At 35.6% G+C, this 27,916-nt stretch overlaps 2 protein-coding genes across 4 annotated transcripts in view; one reads left to right on the top strand and one right to left on the bottom strand.

Moving 5' to 3' along the window:
* Positions 1–17,450, top strand: part of LOC150107612 (cytosolic iron-sulfur assembly component 2A-like) — a 136,318-nt gene extending 118,868 nt beyond the window's left edge. For all 3 annotated transcript variants that reach the window (XR_016548249.1, XR_016548252.1, XR_016548251.1), the window contains one exon: positions 14,694–17,450. The gene's annotated coding sequence lies outside the window, so the exon portion shown is untranslated. The remainder of the gene's footprint in view (positions 1–14,693) is intronic.
* LOC150107613 (tubulin polyglutamylase TTLL13-like) lies at positions 462–27,916 on the bottom strand. The gene is made up of 4 exons (XM_090392138.1): positions 27,753–27,916; positions 13,685–13,841; positions 12,016–12,159; positions 462–539 (listed from the first exon to the last, which is right to left on the bottom strand). Exons 1-4 carry the CDS (start codon positions 27,914–27,916, stop codon positions 462–464), a joined length of 543 nt encoding a protein of 180 aa, XP_090248264.1.

Raw genomic sequence — 27,916 nt, forward strand, 5'->3', positions numbered from 1 at the left:
CATCACCAGAACATGTACAAAAATTATTATAAGGATAACATTATTAATACTGATATCGATTTAGTTTCATGTTATGCAGAACAAATTACATTCACCTTTATATCAAAACACTGTTGTTTATTTGATATTTTTTCTTTCCTTTGTCTTCCTGAAATTGTCTTATAATTCATTTTTTGGTAAGGCATTATAGGATTTTGATTACTTGCTTTTTGGTAAATTGTGTTGTTGGCTGATTGCCAATGACAAATTGTAATTTATTTTTTATTTATTTTTTGAGAACTGCTTTTCAGTGAATTGCTTTTCAGTTAACTTTTTCTTGATTATTTCATTTTATTTATTATTTTTTGTACATATGGGGGGATAAATTGTGTTTTGATAAATTGTAATTTGATAAGTTTGGCTTTTAATAAATTGTTTTTGGTGAATTTTCTGCATACCATTGTCATGTTGAAGACAAAACATTACCTTTTGCTATCTTCTTCAAAATTTCTGCTTTTCTTGTTAATGGCATAATTTGTAAGATGCATGAATTGGTTTTCCTAGAAATGTAATACCACATATTATGAATATATTATTAAGATAGCTCAATTTTCGATATATAGTTGCCAAAAATAATATTAAAAAAAAAAAAAAGTAAAAAGACAATGAATGCAAGATATAATAGTAATTAACAAATCTTTCAGAATGGAACTTCCCCGAGGTTGTCTTAAGTTTTAGAAAGAGCTACTTGGTTCTTCCATTATACAGACTTCCCATTTGACTAATAACTATTTTGGTGTTAAGATATATGAAATAGTTCTGTTAATTTGAATTATTCATTTAAAAATACTATAATGGCAGAATAAATAACATAATGTTGTCATTAAGAAACTAAAGTTTCTTTAGGTAATATATGAGAGAAATTGAAAAGAAGTTCACTAAAATAAGGATATAAATTGCTGACCAGCACCTAATGAAAAGACATAAAGCCTTGAAATATGTTGAGGTAGAGTAACTAAGATGTCTAAAGCTTTTTCCTTTTGATAGATTGAAAAAAGCAGGAGGAACAAGCAGTTATTACATTTCTGAAATATGAGGTTAGCTTTACTATTTATGTTAATTTTCTTTTTCAGCACCTGCACCATTAAAGAACTAGCATTACATGAACTTTGGTGTCTTAATGCCTAATATTTACCAATATGTTAGGTTTTTGCCTTGCATTGTTTACATCACCAGTTTAAAACTTCTAATAAAAATCAGCATTCAGTTACTTATTTTATTAGAAATGTTCAATTCATTATATCATTAGAAGTGAATTTAGTGGGATGCTGTCATTCAGCAAGGTATTAAAAAAATTAAAGTAGATAATATAATGGCTGTGATGAATCGATATTGTTGTTGCTTTTAACTGAAGATGGAAAATTTTTTCACTTAGTATCAAATTCAATTAAACTTGCTAAGAAATTATACTCCTTTTATCCAAATGTAAGCAAACAAGGTGTGTGTGTGTGAAGTATCTTCGTGACTAGGCTACTTGTATATAGACAAGTAGCCTAGCCTTCTGGAGGTCGCTCAGCCTCAGCAGGACTAGCATTGGTGTCTTCATCACTTTGGATGTTCAGAACTTTCTTTATAATATTCGTAAGTTCTCTAGACAGTGGCTGAGCCAGTCTCCTTTTCATGTGTGGTGTCGCATGATTCAAGCCCAAATTCTTCAAGTATTGGTACCTAATCATCTTTTTCTTAGTTGCTAACTGGAGAATTATCTGCGAATTGAATCCTGCTTGAACCAGCATCCCATAAAAATAGCACAGAGGCCATCTTCTGGTTTTGTGGCTTTTTGTGTAGTTGTGAGCCATCTGGTCGAAACTGTCAACACCACCTTTTGTGTTGTTATAAAAAAGTATAACTTCTGGTTGCTTAGAGACCTCATCAACTTTCTTGTCATGGTGCATTGATAGAAATAGCTGTGGTGCCTGACACAAATTTAACACTCATGCTCACTGGGGTATGCTATCACCCCAACGGTCTTACAGAACGACACATACTTTATGAACTACACTCACTCATTCACTGATGTGGAGAATGATTGTCAGTTAGAGTATAGCTGGGTGGGGGAAGCGCTGTGCACATCCGTGACTAATGTGTAGAAGAAAATGAAATCACCTGGGGCAACCCGTCACCCCGGAGAGCATTGCAGGGTTAAACTTGTAAATCACTTGATCAGTGCATAAGACACCTGCTCTAATATCTTCTGGCTGTCTAGAAAAGAAAAAATTATTCAAGGAATGTGCACTGTTTCATTCTGATTTTTTCAAGATCCTAAAGCCTGCATTTTATATGATATAGAATTGGTAGCTGTGCTATGACTTTTTTGGAAGTAGTCTGCATTGAACCACTTTGGATTACTTAATAAGCCATGGAAAAGACAAAGATTTACCTACTTCTGTGCTGGAGGAATGTCTTCTTGTACAGTTGTAATCTGCTTCATGATATTAGGAGAAAAAAAAATGAAGTACTGAGTTTTCAAAGTTTAGACATAATTTAAAGTGGAAGAAGTGGTTATTACAATCTTTTTTTTGGGACCAGAATGTACTGTCATTTGAACAAAAGATGCATACCTATATCTTACAAAAATCTGATCTATTCTAAGTAACTCCACACATAAAATTCTGTTCTTCTTTCGTTATAGTTCTTAAATTTGGTGTCTCTTCTTTTCTATAAACAGTTCTTTTCCTTTTTTTCAAAACCATAAAAATTAGCAGAAGAAAATCCGCTAAAATGGCGCCCTCTAGACCACTTGCTTTCCCTTTAAAAGATCCTAGGAGGACCTTTTAATATTAGATACATTTAACAGACTCTAGAAATATGATTTCAATAGGATATAACTGTATTCTTGAGAGCATAAATTAAGTGGCTGTGAGCTGCTTTGTGGAATGACAAAAAAAAAAAATTACTATATCAAAAGAAAACTAAAGTACGACTTTTGGTCATCAGTTTATGAAAGTTGAGTCTTTATACTTTTATTCACTGAATTTGTCTAAGAGCAGCCTATTTGCACACTACATTACTTTGCTGAGCTCCTTATAGCATGACATGGTATACACCTTTAATGTGCCCTGGAATTTCTCTGATTCGAGCAGTTTGAGAAATTCCAGGGACTTGGAGAGTGAGTTTGAGAAATTCCGGGCACTGTTCATCCACAGGGAACAGTATTAAGCCAATTGAATTACATGTATCCCACTGACTTAAGGCATGGGTCCCATGCTGCCAAGTGCATCCTCAGGTTGCGGATAGAAGAATGGCCTCTAGATACAGAGAAAAACCTGTGAATAAGCAGTTGTGGACAATGGGACAGCATCTACCAACAGGAAGTGGTCAGATAGACAGGAGCATGGCTATCTCTATAAAAAGCCACACATTTCCACTGACAGGGATGCGATATGGCAAGATGTAACCCCAATCAATAAGTTACAGCCTGTTGAAAATTGAGGCAGCAACAACTTTCATCCTGATCAGCAGAAGATCATAAGTGACAATGGTGTAAAGGATACTGTGGTAGGCAGACACTCATGAAGAATGAGAAACAGCTAGCACACAGAGTCTTTTTAGAAGGCTATTGCTGGACAAGGAAGGCAACAGGATACCACCTTGTTCTATTTTTCCCCTAGTAAGATAGCAGTATGGATGGACATTCTAAGAGATAATCAAGTACACAATGGCGCAATACTTGTGCACAGTAGGGGAAGAAGCAAGGCTTCTCAGGTCGTAAACCAGCGAGTGTACATACATTGGGACATGGAATGTGAGAACCCTCCTACAAATTGAAAAATTTGAAGAGAGAAATGGATAGATTAAAAATAGCCATATTGGGAATTAGTGAAATGAGATGGAATCGAACTGGAGACTTTTGGAGTGGTGATTACAGAATCATTTATTCAGGTGACGAGACGGCAAAAAATGGAGTCATGGCAGTTCTCAATAAGGAATGGGGAAGAAGAGTAATCAACTCAATAAAATGTAGTAGCAGATTGATAATGGTAAAACTAGAAGCAAAACCAACAAATTATAATAAAAGATTACATGCCTACTAGTGACAGCAGTGATGATGAAGTTGAGAGAGTATATATAGATATTGAGAATCTAATCAAACTCACCAAAAAGGAAGATAATCTTATTGTTGTGGGTGATTGGAATGGAATCATTGGTGAAGGCAAAGGTGGTAGAGAGGTGGGAAAGTATAGACTTGGATGCCAAAATGAAAGAGGAGATAGACTTTTGCAGTTCTGCCACCAATTCAATCTGATCATAACTGATAGTTGATATGAGGTATCAAAAAAAAGGTATACTTAGAAAATGTCAGGGGGATATAGGAAGGTACCAAGTAGATTATATTATGACAAGAAATAGATTTAAAAATCAAGTAAAATCATGCTAAAGTTACCCTGCAGTTGATGTTGACAGTGACCACAATTTGGTTTTATTGAAATGCAATCTGAAATTTAAAAAACTTGCAACCAAGGAAAAGGCCCAAATGGAACATAAATAACCTGAAAACAGAGGATAACCATAGAAACTATAAACAGCAAACTGATGAAAGCATTAAAACTAGAGAGAGGGAAAAGAAAAACATAGAGGAAAAATTTACTCACTTAAAGGATACAATCATCAAGGCTGCCAATGATTAAGATTAAGGAACGGGCAAATAAAAAATCCATGGATCGCCCAGGACATTCTAGATCTAATAGATGAAAGAAGAAGATACAAAACCTTTCTAAATGAAGAACGCAAAGACAAATATAAACATATGATAAATAAAAAGTGTAAAGAAGCAAAAGAACAATGGTATACAGACGAATGTAAATAGAAGATCTAACAGAGACTGGGAGAATCAATAAAGCTTATAACATTATAAAAGAAATAAGCCAGCAAAACAAGACAAGAAGTACAATTATAAAAAAAAAAAAACAGGAGAACTTATAGATAAGGAAGAAATTTTGGAAAGATGGAAGGAGTACTTAGAAGATGTACAGGGTGTTCGGGATAAATTTGACATATTTATAATTAATTATATTTTTCCGTAAGTTACATGTATTAACACACACTTCTCTTCATTTAAAAGTTTGGACCCTTCTTCATTCATATACAAGATGTCAGAAAAGATGGATAGCTGGAACCCACCTGAATCATGGAAGAGAATAACTTGTATCATGATGATTCGTGCCCGCCATCAAAATAAGGATATTACGACTGCTGCCCAATGCTCCCTGAATACAGTAAAAACAATCAGGCATGAACTAGAGACTTGCAATGGTGACTACGAGGATGTAGCAAGAAGAAAGATCCCTAGCAGACGATCTGATTGCGTTCGTACAGCAGAATTCCTCGCAAATCTGCAGGAACAGGTGTTGAAGAACCCTGGCATTGGAATTCGGGCTTTGTTCGTGGAGTTGCTAACTGTAGTCAAGCCCTGGATAACAAGGGTAGCCAATGGTAGGCCGTATGTATGGCAGCAGGATTCGGCCCCTTGCCACACCTCTGGGAAAAGTCAAAAATGGTTGTCTGAAAATTTCTACGACTTCACCAGTCCAAATGTTTGGCCTCCAAACTCCCCAGACCTTAACCCCATGGATTATTTTGTATGGGGCGCAGTTGAAAAAGACACCAATCGCACTTCCAGTAATACAAAAGCCCAGTTAATGGATAAAATTAAAACAGTTTTTGCGGCCCTTCCCAGGGAGACTGTAGCATCAGCTTGTTCGAGGTTCCGAAGCAGAATTGAAACTGTGATCGATGCTAATGGTGGTTATTTTGAGTAAATCTTGTTGATAGTATTGTAATTAACTCTGCCTGTAATGTTTTTTTGTCAATTCATTAAATTTAATAGATACAAAGAAGATTTTCTTTTTCCTTACGAAACTGTCAAATTTATCCCGAACACCCTGTATATAGTGGAAAAGATCTAGATGCCAAGGCTACAGAAGATGAAACAAGACTTGATGTAGAAGAAATTGGTCCAACTATATTAAAAGATGAATTTGAATGGGCACTAAATGAATTGTTGGCCAACAAGGCACCAGGCATTGATAACATCCCCTCAGAATTAATAAAATATTCAGGAAACATAACTAAGTCATACCTTTTCAAGATCATAAAGTATATACAGGAATATCTCGATTATCGCAGTTATTGTTGCCACAAAAAATATCGCAATAATCGAATCCGCGATAATCAGGATAAATAATGCGTGTAAAATGGTTGATCATTGTCAAGGATTTTTCAAATCTGTTAATTAAATTTTATATATGAAGTAAAAAAGAAATGTGTTAAACGTGTTAAGTAAAAAATGAAGGTTCATTTAGAAAAAATTATTCTTTAATCTTTATTTATATATAAGGAGTACATACACTACATACAATTATTCTTTCTTGGATAAAAATTGATGTAGAGTTGTCTGGTGGAATTTCTTTCTTTTTTCTTCGTATAAAACTCGGTAGCAACGGATGGAATTTTCAATTTCCTTATGAACTTTCATTGATTGCTCAAGATTAGGATCGGAGTTCAAGATTTTTTCTTTAAAATTTTCAGCAATTCTACACATTTCGTTCATTTCTTTGAGGATAAATTCCTTCGGTGGCACGTCAATTTGTTCATCATTGTCATCGATTTGAGCATCGTAAGCACGTTCTCTCTCGAGGTTAATTAGGTCTTCATCATCCAGCTCCTTATCATGTGACTGAAGCAGGTTCTGAACATCACCTTTTTCAATTTTTGTTAGTCCTAGATCGAAGCCAAGCTTGGTTATGTCATTGATAATACAGGTTACTTCATTTTCAAATCCTTTAAAATCATTTGCACAATGAGGAATAATCCTTTGCCACGTCGCTCTCAGGTTGCTAAACGTTACTTCACTCCATGCTTCCTTGACATTCTCAATGCAATTTTTGATGTTGAATGCCATCCAGAATTCCCAAGTCATAGCTTCATCTAATGTAGTCTTTTCTATTGCTTGTGAAAAAGTTCTTCGTAGGTAATATGCCTTAAAGGATGCGATTACACCTTGGTCCATTGGCTGGATGATGGAAGTGGTATTAGGTGGCAAATAAATAACTTTTACATTTTCACACAAATCATTCAGTGCTGTTGGATGACTAGGTGCATTATCTAATATCAACAAGATTTTAAAATCAAGATTTAATGACTTGCAGTACCTTTCAGCTTCAGGACAAAAACAGTTTTTAAACCAATCCTCAAAAATAGTTTTTGTCATCCAAGCTTTTCTATTGAATCTCCAATGAACAGGGAGAAAATTTTTATCTAAACTTCTAAGCAAGTGAGGATTTTGTGAACGATAAATGAAGCGAGGCTTCATCTTGTAATATCCAGAAGCATTGCCACATAGTAAAAGTGTTACACGCTCCTTCGAAACCTTGTAGACAGGCTGTGATTTTTCATTTTTCACTAAAAATATTTTAGTGGGCATTTTTTTCCATAATAAGCCTGTTTCATCAACATTAAATATCTGAACATCGGTATAATTTCCTTCTTCAATGATCTGTTGCAATTTACCAGGAAAACTAGCTGCTGCTTTTTCATCAGTACTTGCAATTTCACCTTGTACAGGAACACTATGAATGCTCGATCGCTTTTTGAACCGATCCAACCACCCTGAACTTGCAGATAAAGTTTCTTCCACTACTGATGTCGAATCATTTTTGCTTTCTAATTGTTTTCTTTTTAAAGTTTCAAACAAATTCAGTGCTTTTGTTTTTATAATCATTTGACCAAGAGGAATTCTCTTTTGGTTACAATCTTCTATCCACACTGACAATAACGTTTCCATTTCAATCATAAGATGACTTCTGTTTCTCGTGGTTTGGGACGCAGACGAGGTCGATGCACTTTGTCCTAGTTGCTTATAGTTTGCAGTGTGGTCTAAAATATGGCGAACAGTTGATTCATTTAGACCAAACTCTCTTGCAATTTTGGCTTTGGTTATGCCTGTATTTATCATATATGCAACTTATCTTCTAAGCTGATCACTCTACGTTTCTTCTTGATAGCTGTAGACTTGATATCATCCTTGTTTCTTTTAGCATTCATTGTAGGGGTAGATAAGAAGAAAAATAAATATCCACATGTACTTCAGGCAAAGGCAGACAGTTACTGGTGAGTGGTGAGCAGGCGGCGGCGGATAAAAATGAAGCACTACAAGAGAGCGATACCTGGAGAGTGGTGACTTGAACTGGTTGCATATGTAGTGGGCTACATCTCGCGGCCGCGATAATTCGAATTTGGAGTGCAGTAATTGGAATTTTGGTATCAAATTACCCGCGATAAATCGAGAATCGCGATAATCGAGGTATTCCTGTATATGAAACGGGGATCATTCCCAAAGACTTTACACAATGCTCTATCATACCATTCCTAAATAATGCAAACAAACAAATAAAGTAAATAATGCAAACAAGTGTCAAAATCATCGAACAATAAGCTTAATATCACATGCTTTGAAAATACTACTAAAAATTATACAAAAAAGACTAATAAAGAAGGCTGAAGAGTATATTGGCAATGACCAATTTTGATTCAGAAAACAGTAGAGAAAAAGAGGAGCAATCCTAGCTCTAAGAACAGTTATTGAAAGAAGATTTGAGAAGAATTAAATACTCTGATAGTCTTTCTTGACTTGGAGAAAGCCTTTGATTATATTGAATGGAACCAAATGTTTCATCTCCTAAAAACAATAATGTTATATGATATAGCAGTTATAGCTGATAAAGAATATAAATTGAAAATCCACCCTAACAAAGATGGAAGAAATTTTCACACAGTACAGCCTAAAAATTAATTATAAGAAAACAAAACTATTAATTACAAGTAAAGCAAATCCAATGAAAATAAACCTGGAAATAAATAATAACCTAATACAACAGGTATCCTCTTTTAAATATCCTGGAAGTCTTATCACAGAAGATGGAAGAAACCAATCAGATATTAAAGCACGAATAATCTTGGCCAAAAAAGCATTCTTGTAAAGGTAAAAGTAAAGTAAAGGACTTAAAAGTAAAAGTAAAGGACTTAGCACTCAGCTCATAAAAAGGCTAGCGAAAAAAAACATACATATAGAGCATTGTATTATATGATTGTGAGGCCTGGACGCTAACAAAACAAGACATCAAGAATTAAAAGCCAAAAGGCTTTTAATTCTTGATATCTTTTAATTTTTAATATCAAGAATAGTGAGGGAGCTTGCTCCACCTTTGCTTCGAATTGCCTTCGCCGATAGTTTTTCGGCATTGAAACTCTTAGATCATAGTTCTCGATCTTGAGTTTCACTTACTGGCTATATAACAAAATAGGATTCTTATCCATTTAATGACATCAAGAAGTTGGAGGCATTTGAATTTTGATGCTGGAGAAAGATGATGAAAATTAATTGGACAGAAAGAAAAAGTAATGAAAACGTTCTAAATATAGTTCATGAAGAGTGGTCACTAACGAACCACATCAGTAAGAAAAGAAAAAGCCTAATTGGCCACCACTAGGCATGAGGAACTGATTACAGAAATAATACAGGGGATTGTAGAAGGAAAGAGGCCATGAGGCAGACCAAGAATTTCATATATAAATAACATAATATTGCTAACCAGCGCTAAGAGTTATGAAGAGATAAAAGGAGATCACAAGACAGGATGTTATGATGTGCTGCTATAACTAACCAATCTTCGGATTGATGCACCAAAGAAGAAGAATATTCCACTGAATTTAAAAGAAAATAATAATAAAAATAAAGTAAAAAATTTTGATATTTTTATTTTTATTTTCTTTTAAATTCAGTGTAATATATATATATAATTCAATTGGCTTAATACTGTTCATTGTGGATGTTTATTAGTCTTGAAAGACATTTTAATAGTTTTCATGAAAATAAATTGTCTTTTCAAAAAAAAAAGGAGTGAGTGTCTTCATTTGTATTTATGTATATCAGCATTCATATGACTGACTCAGGGGATATACCTGCACTGTGAAATCAGTTAAGCAATGTGGAAATAAATATGCAATATACTTAAATAGTACATGTCTTATATGGAAGTATATATCCTCTTGTAAAACAAATAAGACTGGAATGGAAATAAAGATCAAAATTTGAGAATAGGAATAAGCAAATGTAAAAATGAAAACAGCATATTTGTGACAATCTGATAAAGCCTACTTTCCATGCTGCATTTCTACAGCAGGTTTTGGGCAACTTTTCATGATATAATATTCTGTATTCTTAATTTTTTTAATCAGGTTACTATTTCAGAGCTCAAAAAGAATAAACATTGTTATGCCTCCTTACTTTGACACAATCTCATAACATGCTACATTTCAGAACTCAGTTCCAACTGGAAATAAGAAGAATACAAATAACTATTATGCTCGGTTACTGAGATTACCTCTGATAACATTCATACAAAATTTTATGGAAGTGATTTCACAAGTTTAAAACTTTATTTATTCCTTTTAGAAGAACCTCTGTAGCCCATTATTTTGACAGTGCCCTTCGGTTAGAAAGCCCTGAGTTGAAATCCAGTCTAAGATGTGAAGAACTTATATCAGAAATTTTCAGTTGAAGGCGAGTTAGCAAGTCTCATACAGAGATAGCAGAGTTTTCCTCCCAGAAACTTGGATTTGTCATCCTGCAAAAAAAATTGCCAAAACACATGCAATTGAGAGCTGTAATATGCTATGCGGATAAATTAACTGCATTATCAGAGCATTAATTAGGTTTCAATGACCTGTCATGCCAAGTAACTTGGCTGTATCACTGAACCACTGAACCTAACATGTAAGGAGAATTAAAGGTAAAAGCATGCCAAAATAAATTTATAGAAAAAAGATCTTTTTAGAATATTGTGCAATAAGACTCCTGCTTTAATATCTTCTTGTCACTAGAAGAAAGAAAAAAAATAAGTAATATGCACCGTTTCATTCTGACCCTTTTTTTAAGATCATAAAACATGCATTATGTATGATATAGAATCGGTAACTATGCAGACTTTTTTGTTTGGAGTGGCCTGTATGAATTAGTATGGAATACTGTGATGAATGGCAAATGGTGAATACCACAATGATAGTGTGGTGGTATTAGTATCATGATGAAGCACTGATCAGAGCACAGTTGGTTCAGTCACAGTACAGATAGTCAGTTGAGTTTCAGAAGGCAGAGGAGATGGAAGGGGGAAAGTGCTATGAAATCTTAGCTATGGTGACAAATTGAGGAAAGTAAGTTGTAAGGCATAATAATTAAGAGTGAGGGGAAGAGTTAATATGATAGTTTTAGAAATATTTTTAAAAAATTTTTTAAATTTTAGAAAAAAAAAAGGATGAGAGAGAAGGTCATAGAAAAAGAGTACAATGGACTATTCTTAGGAATTAAATGAAAGTGCTTTAAGCAAGGAAGTGGGGAAATGTCTTTTAATGCAGAGAGTGGTAGGTAGGACAGTAACAACAGCAAGATGAGTGAGGTACTGTCCTCAGGTGCACAAGAAGAGGGGACACCAATAAAGGCAAGTTTTATCATTTTTAAATAGGGGAAATGAAATTTTCTGTTCTTGCCTCAGGTGCAAAAAAATCTAGTTGGGGCTTTGGTGATAAAAGGAGAGGAATGTATTACTGAGGAGAACAGCACAATAAATGTGACATTCCATGGGAGATATTTAGACCTTGAATCATCTGTGAGGGGAAAATTTTCTAGCATTTTTAGGTGAGGTCTGTGATGGTAGAATCAAAAATGCAATGTTCTACAAGTGCAGTCAGTACAATATGATTCAAATGCATTAAAAATTCTACTCTGTTTTTTTTTTTATTTCATCAATATCAATCAGGTTTCATTTAACACCAGCACCTATGATTCCCAAATACCACAGTGCAGCACAGAATAGAATTTTTTCCTTTAAAAACTAACAGAATTATTCTGTTACTTTTGATTTTAAAAAGTATTAGTAAGCAAGGAAGATATAAAAAAAGTTTGTATCCATATATGCTTACCAAATTGGAATTAGTTGGACTAAAATACTTCTCTGTTGCAAAACGTGCAAGGCCTTCTTGATACATGAAAATTCTCAGAGGATCACATGAAGTAATGAGAACATATATCCTGAGATCAAATTTGTATTCATCTATGAGAAATGGCTGCAATAATTTATATTACACATATTAGAACTACTATTTACGATAAAGTATTTTATGTAAAATTATGTATTTAAATATTATATTGCTTTCCTTTGTTTTATATTTAAAAAGTTGGATAGACATGCACTCTTCTAATTGTTATCACTTCAATAAATGTATTGTGAAAAAAATTTCGTACATGCTTTAAATTGGCACTTTTCATTTAAAATTTTCATTTATTAAATATTTAACTGAAGTACCTTTACAAGATGTTGGGGACAGGAAAGTGGGGATACAAAAGCAGAAACATTAAGAATAAAGAAGAGTTTGTGTTAAGAATCAAATTCATTGACCACCATACTATTAGCAGTTGTTTTGTTGCTACTCGGGTGTATCTGTTGTACACTGTGACACAAACAGTATAGTTTTCAAAATGGAGGTTGGCAAACAATGTATTATTATTACTACTACTACTGCTACTATTGGATATCTCTGTAGTAGTAGCAGGCCTACATTTACTGTTATTTGCACAATACCTATCATACTTCTTCCTAAACTCATTCACCACTCAACTGCCTCTGGCAATCCATTTTACTCATTCACCTCCAGTGACTTATGTTTCTCTCATACTTACTCTTTTCCATCTGTCAACCAAACTTTGGACCAACACACTTTCAGCTTATCCTCACAGAGAGCACTCCAAAGGCCATTTACATCTTGATCACCACTGGGTCCTATTCAATACTTCAGGGTAAACTGAGTTTCTTAAGAGAATAATTTCCTTATCTGTACTTGTTCCTGTGTTCAACCAAATGATCCTTTCATTTATTTTGTCACTATTTTAGTATGTCATCTGAACTTCATGCCAATCATTCCGAGCCTCATCATTTTCTTGCAATCCAGTTTCATCAGTGTAATACTACACACACAGCTTGTATTCTGCAAACCATCATTTCTAACTTGCTATTCAATTGTGGAGCTGGCATAAATTATACTGGAAATAATTTAGTGCAACAGAGAAACAGAAGGATAGTGTGTGTCAGACTGCACTTGGACCACTAACAAAGAAAAACTGAAATTTATGGGCACCTTTATTACTACCATATAGTTGTTAGACTCATCATGAGAAATTTGCTGAAGTACTATCTGTCATACCGGTCTTTAAATTTTTCCTCGTTAGCACTCTTCTCTCCCTTTTGAGTAATTCATTCAAAGTACTCATCATCTGTGCAAAAAACCTCTCTGGCTCACTACCTGTGATAAAAACTTATCTCCTGTATTTACTACAGTAAGATAAAATAACGTTCCCTCTGTACATATATATTAAGCTTTATTCTTAAGAAATTGTTATAAAAAAACTAGACAAGCCTCAAGGGAAAAATACATAATAACTATCACAGAATATATGAAGTTATCTAATTCAGAATTCTATTTTGAAGGTTGTAATTTTCCCCAGAACTATATAGCAAACTTTGGCGCCCCTAGGGTTGCCTAATGATAAAACCGGCCCTGAATATCATTGCCTTTTAATTTTTTTTATAATTACCTTTGTTATATATTCTTGACATATAAGGTGATCAGTTCCTTTAAGGTGACTAATATCTTTAGTAAGGTATATTCCTCTTCCTTTACAGCTTTTCTCTGGTTTAATTATATACACTTTACATCGTTTTCTCTTATGCTCTTCAATGAGCTTGCTGTAGCTAACAAATAAGAAAAGTACATTGTATGATCAGTCATAACTTATTACTTTTAATGTCTTGTATTAAGTAAATAAAAATGTTACATAATCTAATCAGTAATGGAAGGCTGTCTTCTGATAAGAGTTGCCAGTTTCATAACATAAAAATAAGAAGTAGAATATATGTTCGGCCTGGTTGGCCGAGTGGTTAGCGTATCTGCTCTCCAGCCAAAAGGCTGCAGGTTCGAATCCTGCCGCAGGCATGGCTGCTTGTGATTGCCTGTGAAAACTAGTGGTGGGCAGTAGATGGCACTGGTGTAGATGAGGATGATAGTGGCAGATTGAGTGATGGAGACAGGGTAGGTGTAGAGTAGGTGTCCTCTCTTGATGAGTCTTTGGACTCCCTAGAGGCATCGCGTAATAATAATAATGTTTTTTGCTTCATCTTATGTACGTGCAAACAGTAATTATTAAAAGTTAAAATGTGACCATTTCCTCTCAATTTATAAACCATTATTAGCTTTCTGTTAAATAGTCATATTTTTAACTTTCTGGAAAGTGCCACATTGACTATATGGAATGCATATTGTAAGTCTTTCCAGAAAGTACTCTACCCATTGAATCATTTGTTTTTTCAGATGGAATAACTTTCTCATTTTCAGTATATTTTTTTATGGCAGGTAAATGATAATTCTATACAAAATGTATAATTTAAAAGAAGAGTGTTATAGATTAGTTTAAGAAATTTTAGAGACAGGCCATTGAACTTTTTACATAATGCTAGCTGATACCCTGATAAGGCAGTTAATTTTATTTCTAGTCTGTTGTGTTTGTCAGTTATATATGTTCTCAAGCTGATTTATATGTTTTGCAGAATGAAAATTCCAGATTTCCAGAAGAAAAAATGCTGTCTCCAGTATTTTGGTATGAAAGAGACTGACCAACTAACTTGCCTTCTGATGAAAGGAGTTAACAGAAGTTCTTCACATCTTGGACAGAATTTGAAGGCAAATTTTTCCAACAAAAGGGCATTGTCATTTACCAGCCAGACTATTAAACTTACATTATTTCAAATTTCTTCTTAATTTTATTGTTTTCAGTTTAAAAAAATGTAAAAAAAAATTGTTGGGAAGATTAGAGGATAATATTACAACATTACCAAGGATAATTATTATTATTATTATTATTCAGGCCTCCATGGAGTCAAAAGACTCATTGTGGGAGGTCCTTTCTAAGAAACACAAGTCTATCAAGAGTCATCGAGGGAGGTCCCTCCTAGGAAACACAAAGTCTATCATACTCCTTAAACGCATTGACCGTTCTCGATCTCACCACTCCATCAGGCAATGCATTCCATGGTTCAACCACCCTCCATGCAAAGAAACCACTCCTCACCCTCTTTCTCACAGTTTCCTTTCATAACGTCCAGGGATGGCCCCTTGTCATGACTCCTTCCCGCTGTTCGACCAAGTGAAGGAACTCCCCAGTGTCAACCCTGTAACCACCTCTCAACAGTTTAAATGTCTATCATATCGCCTCTCCTTCTTCTATCCACCACACTCTCTCAGCCGATCCTCATAACTAACATTGTACAGTCTTGACACCATCTTTGTTATCTGCCTTTGTACCCTTTCCAGAGTTAATTTATCCCCTTCAAATCCTGGGGACCAGATCTGAGAACAATAGTCTAAGTGTGGTCTGATCAGAGTCTTATACAACGGAATGATAACCATTTTATCTCTGCAGGTCAGTGTCTTTCTCATTATTGCAGCAATCCTCTGTGTTATCTTCACTACCTTTGCAATATGTCCCCTAAATTTCAGTTCTCTGTCAATCATCAACCCCAGATCTCTTGTCTCCCCTACTTCCTCCAGTTTAACTCCTCTCATAGAGTATGCAGCGTCCCATCGATGTGTCCCAAACCTCAAGACCTTACATTTTGCTGCATTAAACTGATACCCCCCCATTCATTTGCCCATCTGTCTAGCTTATTCAAATCCTCTTGCAGGGCTACCACATCTGCACTATTACTAATAACCCTTCCCAGCTTCACATCATCTGCAAACAACTGAATATCCCCTTGCAATCCACAGACAATGTCATTGATATAAAGGATAAACAATATAGGTCCCAGCACTGAGCCCTATGGAACACCACTTGTAACCTTCTGCCTCGTTGATACTGCTCCACCATACACAACTCTCTGATACCTATCAGACAGCGAATCCCGAATCCAGTTAGCCAATCTGACATCCAGACCCATGTGCTGCAACTTGAATATCAGCTTATCATGTGGCACCCTGTCAAATGTCTTTGACAGGGTGCTACTGCACAAATCCATGTTGACTCTCACAGATAACATTACCCTCATCTGCCCAATGCTGTATACGGTCCCTCACTACTTTCTCCAAAATCTTACTAACTACTGATGACACACAAACTGGCCTATAATTAGACACTTCTAGTCTGCTACTGTCCTTATGCATTGACACTATCATACCTTCCTTCCATTCCATGGGCACCTTTCCTGCAGCCAGACTTTCATTGAAAAGACAGGTCAAAGGCACTGTCAGTTCCTTAGCACATTCTCTCAAAACTCGTGGTGAAATACCATCTAGTCCCACCGCTTTACTAACATCCAGAGTACTCAGTATGTGTAACACACTTGCCTCCTGCACCTCTAAAACTCGAACCTGCCCTATCCCTCTAGTATTAAAATTGATTCCTCCAGGATGAAATACTCCAATAAAGTGTTCATTGACCAATTCCACTATGTCTTCTGCATCAATCACCATTCTTATTTTTATCCCACAATGTCATTCTTCCACAGTCATTTCTCCTCCTACTGGCCACATAGCTAAAACATTCCCTAGGATTTTCCTTGGATCTAAGAGCCAATCTTTTCTCATATTCCAGTTTTGCCTTCCTTACCATACTAGTCACTCTCCTGGGCTGTCTCTTATATTCTTCATGCATCTTCTCTTCACCTGTCTCCTTATATCTCTTCCATAGCCTCTTTTTCACATGCAGTTCCTGTTTAATATTGTTTGTCATCCACTTTACTCCAAATTGTGTCCTCTTCTTCATGGAATACAGCTTACCATTGCTGCTAACAAATATTCCTTCACAATTTCCCAAGCACTTATGATATCCTGGCCTTCCAATTCCTCCCTCCACAAAACTTCACCAAGTTGACGTCTAAGACTATTATAATCACCTGCTTTATAATTCCACATACATTCCCATCTCTTTGATACTCCTGCATGTCTATTCATTTTTCAAGTCAAAACCATATGGTCACTCTCTCCAACTGGTTAGAGAGATGTCATCTTAGTTATTATCAACTCTTCTGATGCTATAACCAAATCCATTATAACGATGCTATAATATTACAAAAGGAGGACTATCTCAAGTGGAGGACAGTTTGTGACCATAGCACACACTTGGAAGATGAACAAAAAGAGATTTTGATTTGATTTTTATGGTGCAAAGACATCAATGGCCATACTGTGCTAGGACACAGGTTACAGCAGGCAGTACATGTGATAAGCTATTAGAACAATTACAGACATTCATGCTTTTGGTGGGATTCGAACCTGCATCCTCTTGGCTGGAGGGGGTATATGTAATACTCGGCCAAACAGACTAGCACAGAAGAGAGGTGAGAAATATGGGAGGGGGGGGGGGACATTTCTTTGAAATAATATCACATGAGTATAAATACTCACTTCAGAGGCCACTCCACCATATTACACTGCATTACATTAAATGTTTTACCTTTAAATAAAAATGTAACTAGAAATGCATATTAATTATCTAAAATAAAATAACTGCACTTGAAAAATATTTAAATAACAGGTGGCTCTTAATAATAAATGATAATCATTAAATAATAACCATGTGTCTCCATAGCACAATTATTATTTTTTATTGTTATTATTATTATGGGCAAGGAGTCCATAGACTCATTGAGGAGGCCCTAACATCATGTCAAGAACAGCTATTCGACATTCACACATTATCTATCATACTTCGCCTTGAACTCATTTACAATCATGGCACCCACAACTAACTCTGGCAGCTTATTCCACTCATTCACCACTCTCCAAGTAAAAAACCTAGCTCTAACACTCTTGCCCAACTTCCATGTATGGCCCCTAGTCCTCCCACCACCAGTCCTATTCTCAAAAATATCTTCTGAATTAATCTTATAGAAACCCTTCAGTAATTTCAATGTCTCAATCGTATCACCCCTTTTCTGCCTATCAACCAATTTCTGCAACCCACAAATCTTCAATCTGTTCTCATAAGGTTCATTCCATAGACCTGCTATCATCTTGGTCACTCATCTCTGGATCCTCTCCACCTCCTCCTCATCCAGAAGAAACCCTGGTGCCCATATCTGGGCACCAGTGTTTCTATCTAGTATCTAGACTACTGGGCACAGTAGTCTAGATCGATTCTTATCAAGGCTCGATACAGAGGAACAATAACCTGTTTGTCTCTGCTTGTTAAAGTATTTTTAAGCAACCAAGTGATTTGATGAGCTGATTTAGCCACTTTTGCGATGTGCTCCCCCTAAACCTCAATTAACCATCCACCAACACTCCCAAATCCCTGGCCTCGTCAATCTCCTGGAGTACAGTTCCACCAATGTGATATACTGCTGCTAATCTTTTCACCCCAAAATGCATAACCTTACATTTTGCCACATTAAATTGACATCAATTCTCCTTAGCCCAGTCCTCCAAACTATCCAAATCATCCTGCAAAATTTTGACATCCTGTGCACTCACTATTGTTCTACCCAACTTTGCATCATCAGCAAACAAATGAACAGTTCCTCTCAGATCCTTTCCTATATCGTTAATGAACAAATCGAACAGTAGTGGTCCAAGAACAGAACCCTGCAGCACACCACTAGTCACAGGCCGTCTTTTGGACACTACTCCTGAATAAACCACTCTCTGATATCTCTCCATCAACCACCCATCCTATCCATCTCACCAACCCTATATCCATCCCCATATGCTGCAGTTGACTGATTAAAATTTCATGTGGTATCCTGTCAAAGGCCTTAGCAAGGTCCAGTAAAATCACTGTAAACCCATTACCCTTATCCAGTTCAGCCGTCACTGTGTTATAAAACGTGAGCAAGTTACTCAGGCATGATCTCCCCTTCAAACCATGCTGTACCCCCATACAGTATCCCATTTTCATTTATCCAATCCTGTATTTCCTCTTGACTATTTTCTCCAAGACCTTGACAACGATTCCTGATATGCTGATCGGTCAGTAATTTACAACAGCAGTCTTGGAACCTCTTTTATGCAGTGGAACTGTTTTCTCCTCTTTCCACCCCCTTGGGACTAACCCAGACCCAAGACTCAAATTAAACAAAATGGTCAAGGGCACTGACAATTCTTTAGCTGCTTCATGTACGACACGAGCTAGCAACAGACTCACCATTCTAACTCTCGCACTCTTCTCTTTTGCTACCTCAAGTAATTCCTTCAAATCCTTTCTCATAGCCATTTTGTCTCCTTTCAAATCATTCATTCCTGCTGCTGCAATCAATTCTTTCGCCCTCTGCTTTTGTGCTCTAATAAACTAGCATACATCCTTAATGTTCACACCAGGTTGGTATGATTTTGTCAAACTCTCATCTATCACACCTCTCACTAAAGAATCTCCATACAACACTCGCTCTTTCATTTTGTTTACACTCACGATCATACTCTTATTTTTCTTATCATACTTTTGCCGTTTATTAGTTGGTACGCTCAGTAAACATTTTTGCCAACACTCCAGCTGCCGATTCACCCAATGTATCGCTCCCTGCAACATGTGATCTCACTCATTGCATCTGTCTCATCATTTTTATTATCCTAATTGGAAAAAGCCTAAGTTCAATTGTTGTTGTGACACGAGAAATCTTTATATATGTTTTTTTTTTAAATTGAAAATTAGCTGATCTCATATGGCAATAGCAGGGTTTTTCTCCCAGAAATTTGGGTTTTTTCGTCATACATACAGACAAATTGGCTATGAGAACACATAATTTACAGACAAAAAATAATAGCAGTAGTGGCCAGTAGATGCTGTTGTGTATAGTTGGTGGATTAAGTGATGGAGACGGAGATTATAGAATGCACTCCCTTGATGAGTCCTTGGAGGTGGCATGTAATAATCAACAATCTTTGAAGACTTACCAAAGCAGTAAAAATTGGAGGCGAACTTTTTATTTATTATTTATTACTTTTTTTTTTTTAGTAAATCTCATCACTAACCTGGAACATTTTCAAGCCACTTCAGGCCCTCTTTAAGTAGGATGGTTGACTCATACCAGCTAGTGAAATTTATTTACCACTTAAGACATTCACAAACATTTCAGCCACACTTGTGGCACTCCTGGTAGGAAACATGTCACATTCACAGCTGACTGGTTGGAAATCAAATGCTACCTCAAATACTGCTCTATCAACCAGGAAGGCAATTAAAATAATAAAAACTATAACTTAACAAAAAAAATTACATAAATGTTTATAAAATGTTATTTTTAAATACAGACAAAGACAGTCTAATAATCCTGAATTTTTATTTTAACCAACTTTTCCAATACTATTCATATTGGAAAATATTTATTGCAATGTACTTTTATTTTTAATAAATTTTTATAAATAATTTTAATAAATTATAAATTTTTAATATTGTAAAAAATTTATTGCAATGTACTTTTGGTAGTTTTTACAATGTGCACCTATTCTTGGAATCAATAAATTACAAGCTATAAATTACAAACTATTTAGTGGTGGAAAGTAAAATTCAGTTATGGGTAGAGAGGAATATGATACTCTGTAGGGGGGAAGCATGGCTTTGTAAACAGGAGGTCCTGCCTCAGTAATTTATTCACATTTTATAATAAGGTGACAGTGGAACTGGATCAAGTAAATGGCTACACTATGATACTGCTGGACTTTGGGAAGGCGTTTGACAGAATACCACATGGAAAATTATTACATAAGTTGGGGCAAATGGGAGTAGACATGCAGTTGGTGGCATGGATAGGGGAGGGGCCAATAGATGGATATCAGAGGGTGGTGTATGATGGAGTGGAATCAAGGCAAATGAGAGCAGCTAGCAGAGTGCTCTGGGCCTCTGTACTAGGACCTCTAATAATTAATTTGTGTGTTAGTGATATAGCACAAGATTTGGGGAGGGAATAGTCAGTTGTTTGCTAATGATGCAAAACTGAGGGCAACAGTTGATAAAAGTGATATAGATGTCTGTTAGGATGATTTAAATCAATTGGCAGTGCAGGCAAAGGACAATAGTTTTCAATTTAATTTTGTAAAATGTAAGGTAACGTACTTTGGAATGAAAGGATTATATACTTCGTATCATATTGATGGCACTAGATTACAGGAATTGATGGTGGATAGAGGTTTGAAATTCAGATGACATATTGCAAGAATTGGCACAATACCTCGGAGGATTACTTGGATGTTAAAGAATACGTTGACAAGTAAAGATTCCACTATATGTTGACTACTGTGCACAGATTTGATCACCTACATTTCAAGGGAACCAGGAGGTGGTGGAAAAGATTCAGAGATAAGTGACCAAGCTCATGACAGGTCTGTGGAATGTTCCCTAGGAGGATAGATTGAAGGTGGGTTGCAGAGTTTAGCTGCTAGGCAGAGGAGAAGGAACTTATATGATAAGTTCCTTCTTAAAGTGTTCATTAAAGAACTTATATGATAAGTTTCTTAATGATAGAAACTTATAAGCTACTAAAGGGATTCTATAAGATTGATACAAAAGAAATTTTTCAGTACATGGGAAGTAGGAGGAAATCAAGCACTCACACTGAAGTTGCCTAAAAGTGTGGTTAGAAAGGGTGTGCAGACTAGATTCTTTACTTGGAAAGTGTGAATGGGTGGAATGGATTGCCAGAGGTGGTTGTGAGCATCCCAACAGCGAATAAGTTTAAGGAGATGTATGGTAGGTGTCTGTTAATGGATAGTGTGGGTCTCCCGCGATGAGTCTTTTGACTCCATGGAGTACCTGTACAAATAATAAAATGTGCCAATGGTGGGGCATCAAATTCAAGACTGTACTTATAAGGAGTGAGGAAAAAACGGATCGCTAATATTTTTTTTAATGCAAGTTGCATGGTTTGGCTACTAGATTTCAGCGTTAGAGATGAAACAAGGCTACCCAACGTTCATTATCGAAATTGAAACTACTGCGTTTCAATTTTGATCTGCTTCTCTGTCCATCATTTTATTCTTTCCTACTTGCTTTAAATTTCAAGTGAATTAGGCAGCTTGCTTTCGGTGTTTCATGTTAATATGTGTGTGTTGAGTTAAAGTGAACACTTTAAGAATAGTTTAGTAATAACATACATATTAGAACAATATTTATTAAAATAATTATCTTTATTTAAATTGAAATAAGTTAGAAACATAATTTACAGATTAAATTGCTTAACCTGCATGTCATTTAAAATATAGTAATAAAAGAAATAGCGAATCATTATTTACTAAAATTTAAGAATTTTTGTTTTTATATCTTTCTACTTATCCCAAGTAAATTTTGCTTAGCGTTAAAAATGAGAAGTTTGCACTGGGCATAAAACCAGAAAACATATATTAAGACTAATTTATACAAGTCTACCTACAGTTGACATTTATTTTTGAAATATCCAAATAAAGTTTAGAAGCTTGTCATTTGAAATATTATGTCAGATTTTGCAACAACGAAATTACAGAAAGAAACATTTTAAATAATTTGATTATTTATTCAATTTTCTTTATCTGTTTAGAAGTAAAAAATTGCGTTTTATTTGTTGTTTTTTTTAAACAAAAAAAAATAAAGAACGTTATTACCAATGTCAAAAATGTTATTTTTTTAAATAATTTATTTACTGTTATGTGACACCTCAAGGGACTCATCAAGGTAGAGAAAACTGCAACTTTCCATCTCCACTACTTATCCACAATTTAATTTACAATTAATTAAAACGTATGTATTGCATTATATAATATTTAATATGCACCCTTTGATGAGCATGAAAGCTATTAAACCTAAAATTTGTTCAGTAGAAAGGGGGTGGGGTCTTAAAAGTTATAGCTTTGGATCCTCAGCCTACAATGGCATTTTCGCCTGTTAGTATTTTTTGTCAGTAAATGGCGTACCACTTCTAGCAGAGGGCTTCACTTCCAAAACCTTTTGAGATACGGAGTCTACTGACTCCGAAAAAAAAATCACAAATGTTATTTTTTATTTTTTTTTTTTTTTAATGACGTGTGTACTTTGGTGATTTACCTGCAGAATGAAGCCCAGTGGTGTAGCTAGAGCTTTTGCCGTCCCTCTCAATACACACCAAAAATACTACAAAAAGTCTAAACGACGTATAAGGAAATAAATTAAAACACTGTTTATTTTTGAAGTAAAACTTTCAACATTTTAAAATGTTATTTTTCTTGCTTTTCTGTTAGGAAAATCGTCGATGACATTGGCGAAGTCTATTTCATAGTAATGTTGGTAATTCTTAATCACTTTTAATTTAGAAAAACTTCTCTCACAACTAGCAAAACTTACAGCAGTAGTATTACAATCTTTGGAAATGAGTTCTCGAGACTGTATTTTAGAATTAACTGCAAAAGTTCAAAGTGCCGCCCGGGATGGCCACCCCCTCCTAGCTTCGCCTCTGATGAAACCTCCTGCTTTCTCGATATGAGATCAGTTAACACCCTTAATTGAAAAAACCCCATATAACGATTATCATGACGAGAATCGAACTGGAGTCGTTTCCACTCGAAGGGCGTATGGTCTGTCGTTCTCCTAAATGCGTTGCGAAGGCACTTAGATATGTGTCGGTCTTTTTAAATTTTGTTGCTTCACTAAGTTCGGATTGGAATTCTGTAGTAAATTATGATTTTGATACGATTATATAAATACAACACGTATAATGCAAATACCTCATAAAAAAAGCGTAGTTTCTGTATGTGTACTGCGGTATGAAGTGCCTGAGCGACTTCAGTTCAGTTCTATTGGGCATCGGCAACTTCCTGTATTAAGTTCCTTTAGAAAGCCACACCAATACCGATAATGCAGGAAATTCCACGTAATTCTGTATTGTTGGTTAAATCAAAAATAAAAGATCTCCAGGAGCAGGATGTTGTTGATAATGAAGCGCCTCTTTTGCGCAATTGGAAGAATGACTGTACAATGCGCTTTTCCACTAGAAAAGCACCGAATTCGATTTTCGTTATGAAGGTGAGTTAACTGATCTCACTGCGAATGGAAGGTTTTTCTCTTCAGAAAGTCGGGTTTTTCATCTTTCATACGAGCAAACCGACTAGAGAACACGATTAACTAACAAAAATTAGAGGCCATCACACTTCTACACTAGATGGCTTGTCATAGTGGCTTGAGTAGTTGAATAAATGGCGTAAGACAATGAGTGGGCCATGTAGCGTAGTGTCAGATTATATGGAGGTATCACATAATGAACAGTATTCAGTATCATAATTCTAAATATCCTTTTCGTTTTTTTAAACGAAAAAAAAAATAGAAATAAATAAAAATTTAGAATGCGACGCTGGTCGTATTCGACTTCTAAGTGTGGATATAACCAATCTGCTTCATGATCATTTAGTTCTTACAAAATCATTAGCGCCTGAAATTGACCAGCACTGAGAGCCTCTGCAGCTCAGTCGGTATAGACGAAGCCCTTTAGTCAGAAAGATGTGGATTCGATTTCCGTCCATGACATGAGGAACCTTTATCTGGTCTCTTTCGACTAAAGGTGAGTTATCCGGTCAGATATAGTGTTTTTTTCACCCAGAAACTCGGGTTTTTCGTCCCTCGGAACAGGCAAACAGCCCGTGAGCACACTGATTTGCAGTTAAATACATACTTAAAAATCCCTCATTGGAGGGCTCAACCAGTGGGGGAATCCCACCCGGCTACAACATTGACCAGCCTTTTCTATGAGTCCATTAAATCAGTTTAACTTTACAAAACGTGAAGCAATAATAAAGACCACCTTTTATCTTGGTTCCTGTTTGACAGGAACCAAGTATGCAATCCTTGTTTCATGAGTGATAATGTGTAGCTGCATATCATACACATAAGCAATTCCACTTATTTTATAGCCTGTTTTGTACATATTTTGCGTGTGCTCCTGGCCGATTTGTCTAGTTGCTGGATGAGAAACGAAGTTTTTTTTTTTTTGGACGTAGAATGAAAATGTTATATAATGTACTAAATTAAAGAAACGCGAAATTCACAGAAGTCTAAGTGCAAAGAAGAATTCTAACAGTGGTGAGTGTGCTCATTTATATTTATATGTATATCTGTCATATTACATTCCCTCATTCTATCATCACTCTGATATTTCACCACCTGACTTGATATTGTCACTGTTATCTATCTCTAATTTTCCAAAGCTTACTCTTGTCTGGAAATAGCTACCAAATCCAGTGGCGGATTAAGGATAGTTGGGACCCTAGGCAAATTATATTTGTCCCCCCCCCCTCCAAAAAAAAAAATAAATAAAAAAAGTTAGGTGGCAAATAAATGGAATTTTGTACTTTTGGATTTTTTGAACTTCTGGATTTTTCTGCCTGTTAAAGGATTAAAGGATGATAAATAAAACTTTTTAGTTTAATGAATGATTTTTTATTTTTTCGTTTTTACAAATTTCCTTTGAGAATTTTAGAATTCGCGAATTTATTGATTGTCTTCAAAGTTTATTTTTTTTTTTGGCAAACTCGTGTTCAATGGAAATTAGGGATAAGGCATTTAATCGCTCTTGGCTCATTACAGCCCGCTTTTGATTTTTTATTGATGCCGTCTTAGAAAAAGATCGCTCACCTTCATACACTCCACACGCCAATGTCAAATATAGTCGAAATGCGATACGTTTGGATAACATTGACAAAATTTTCTTAAACGTGTCTATGATATTGCCTTCAATTTCGCCCTTTTCCTCGATGTGAAGCACAACATGTTGATGAAATTGGATTATTTCATTTTCTAAAAGCTCTTCGAGATCGTTTGAATATTTTGCGACAAGTTGTTTAGCTGCCTGTTGTAAATTAAAATCTGAATATTCAAAGCGAAACGAAAAGTTTGAAATTTTTCGTAGGCAACAGAGCGTTTCGCCGTTTCTGTGATTAGACTGTCGCATATAGCTAAATATGTTTCAATTTTAAACCGATCCTTTGCAAAAAGGATCGGAGGTAGCAGGGTTTTTTCCTCCGGAAACTCGGGTTTTTCATCCCGCATACAGACAAATCAGCCCTTCAGAACACACGCAATTTACAGACAAAAATACTAGTTGTGGTGGAGGTGAGCGGTAGCTGGCGTTGATGGAGATGATTCGTAGTAGAGGTTCGGTGTAGTGGTTGAGACAGTTGTAGGCGTCCTCCCGCGATGAGTCTTCGGACTCCTTGGAGGTGTCGGGAATAATAATAAAAATTATCATGGTATGTGGAACGAGATTCGTCTGTGAAAAACTTCAATTTCATTTTATGCTTCTTCAGTTGTCGAACAGTTCAAACTCATTCAAATTTTTTATGGACTCTAAAAATTTTTTTCCTTCTGTTTCAAATTGATCAAAATTTCTTCGAATTTGTTTTAGATATTCTATTAAACTACTTAAATGATCTGTAACCTCTTTCAATATGACTGCATCTTTTTGAAATATTTTATTGACCTTATCAATTCTTTCCAAAATATTGTACCAAAATACACATAGTATGCATGTTTCTATTTCGCATAGTTGAACAAAATGTTTGCTGCTTCACTTGTATCGCAATTTTGTTCAATGTCTACTGTTAACATTTTTAAAAATTTAAGGATTGAAATATAATTTGATTTTAAAGATCTAACTGCGTCAAATCGCGCAGACCTTGTATCAGAAAGGGATTTATTAATAAAAGGTCGATTATTCAGCTAACACCTATGTTGTTCCCGTATAGGGAGTAGGCGGGGCCGTTTACCCTATCTAACATTTGGAGACTGAGTGGGCAGTTCAATCTCCACTGGTAGCCAATCAGAGAGATAGCTGGCTCAAGGCTATCACTGATTCATCGGTACGCAATGAAGAAGGCGGCAAGCTAGTGCCGCCATCTCGTGGTCTCTAACCTTAACACAATATTTTTAATGTCTGAAAATAGTGTGAATTCTACGGTCGATTTTCTTGAGTTTACGTGAAGAAAAACCCGAGTTTCCGGGAGGAAAAATCCGCTAGCCCGTGCCAGAGATCGACTAACTCGGGAACCAGCCGAAAAAAGGCTTAGAAAAAGTTCCTCTAGTCGGCGACTAGATTTGAACCACCAAAATCCTTTCTTTGTGCGGTCAAACGCTGTAGAGTACAAACGCCACTTCTACTGAGCTAAACAGGCTATCGCTTAAATTATTTAAGTGAATTTGTTCCTTTAATAAATTCCATCTGTAAGTAGATCCGGACACAAAGTTAAATAGTTTTTTGAATAAGTCCAAAAAATGAAGTTGCTTTAACACAAATACTTGCTGCGATTTGTCCCATGAGATTTAGAGAATGAGCGCTGCATGGTATGTGTTCGGCCAGATCATTGATTTCTTTTATTTCGCTTTGCACTCCACTGTATTTCCCTGACATGTTTGCTGCATTGTCGTAACTTTGAAAACGACAGTTTTTTATATCGAGGTTGCAATCTTGAATAAATTGTAAAATCTCTTGAGATAATGCACTGCCTTTGTGACTTTTAATAGGCAAAAATTTGAGAAACCTCTCGTGTACTTCAAAACTACTTGGATTTACATATCTTATTATAAAAGTCAGCTGATCGACATGTTGCAAATCAGGAGTGGAATCTACTATAATACCAAAGTATTTTGCTTCTTAACTTCTTTTAGAATTTTGTCAAGCACATACTCTCCCAACAATTGAATAAATTCGTCACAAATAGTTGAGGACAGGTATGACACATTTCCACGTCCACAATTTGCAAATTTCTCTATGTGATTTGCCAGAAACGCATATTTTGCTAATAATTCTAGCATACCCAAATAATTGCCGTTGAAAGGCGATCCAAACAT

This window comes from Typopeltis vanoorti, chromosome 4, assembly GCF_054136105.1.
Source record: "Typopeltis vanoorti isolate ZY-2024b chromosome 4, IOZ_Tvanoo_1.0, whole genome shotgun sequence".
Lineage (NCBI taxonomy): Eukaryota > Metazoa > Arthropoda > Arachnida > Uropygi > Thelyphonidae > Typopeltis > Typopeltis vanoorti.

Bases quoted from the DNA above. Each gene is read 5' to 3' on its own strand.
- LOC150107613 (XM_090392138.1), bottom strand. From the start codon at position 27,916: ATGTTTGGATCGCCTTTCAACGGCAATTATTTGGGTATGCTAGAATTA. The intron at 12,160-13,684 runs GTAATTATAAAA...AAATTATTGCAG, and splicing joins GTCAAGAATATATAACAAAG to CCATTTCTCATAGATGAATA. The intron at 540-12,015 runs GTAAGCATATAT...TTACATTTCTAG, and splicing joins GTCCAACTAATTCCAATTTG to GAAAACCAATTCATGCATCT.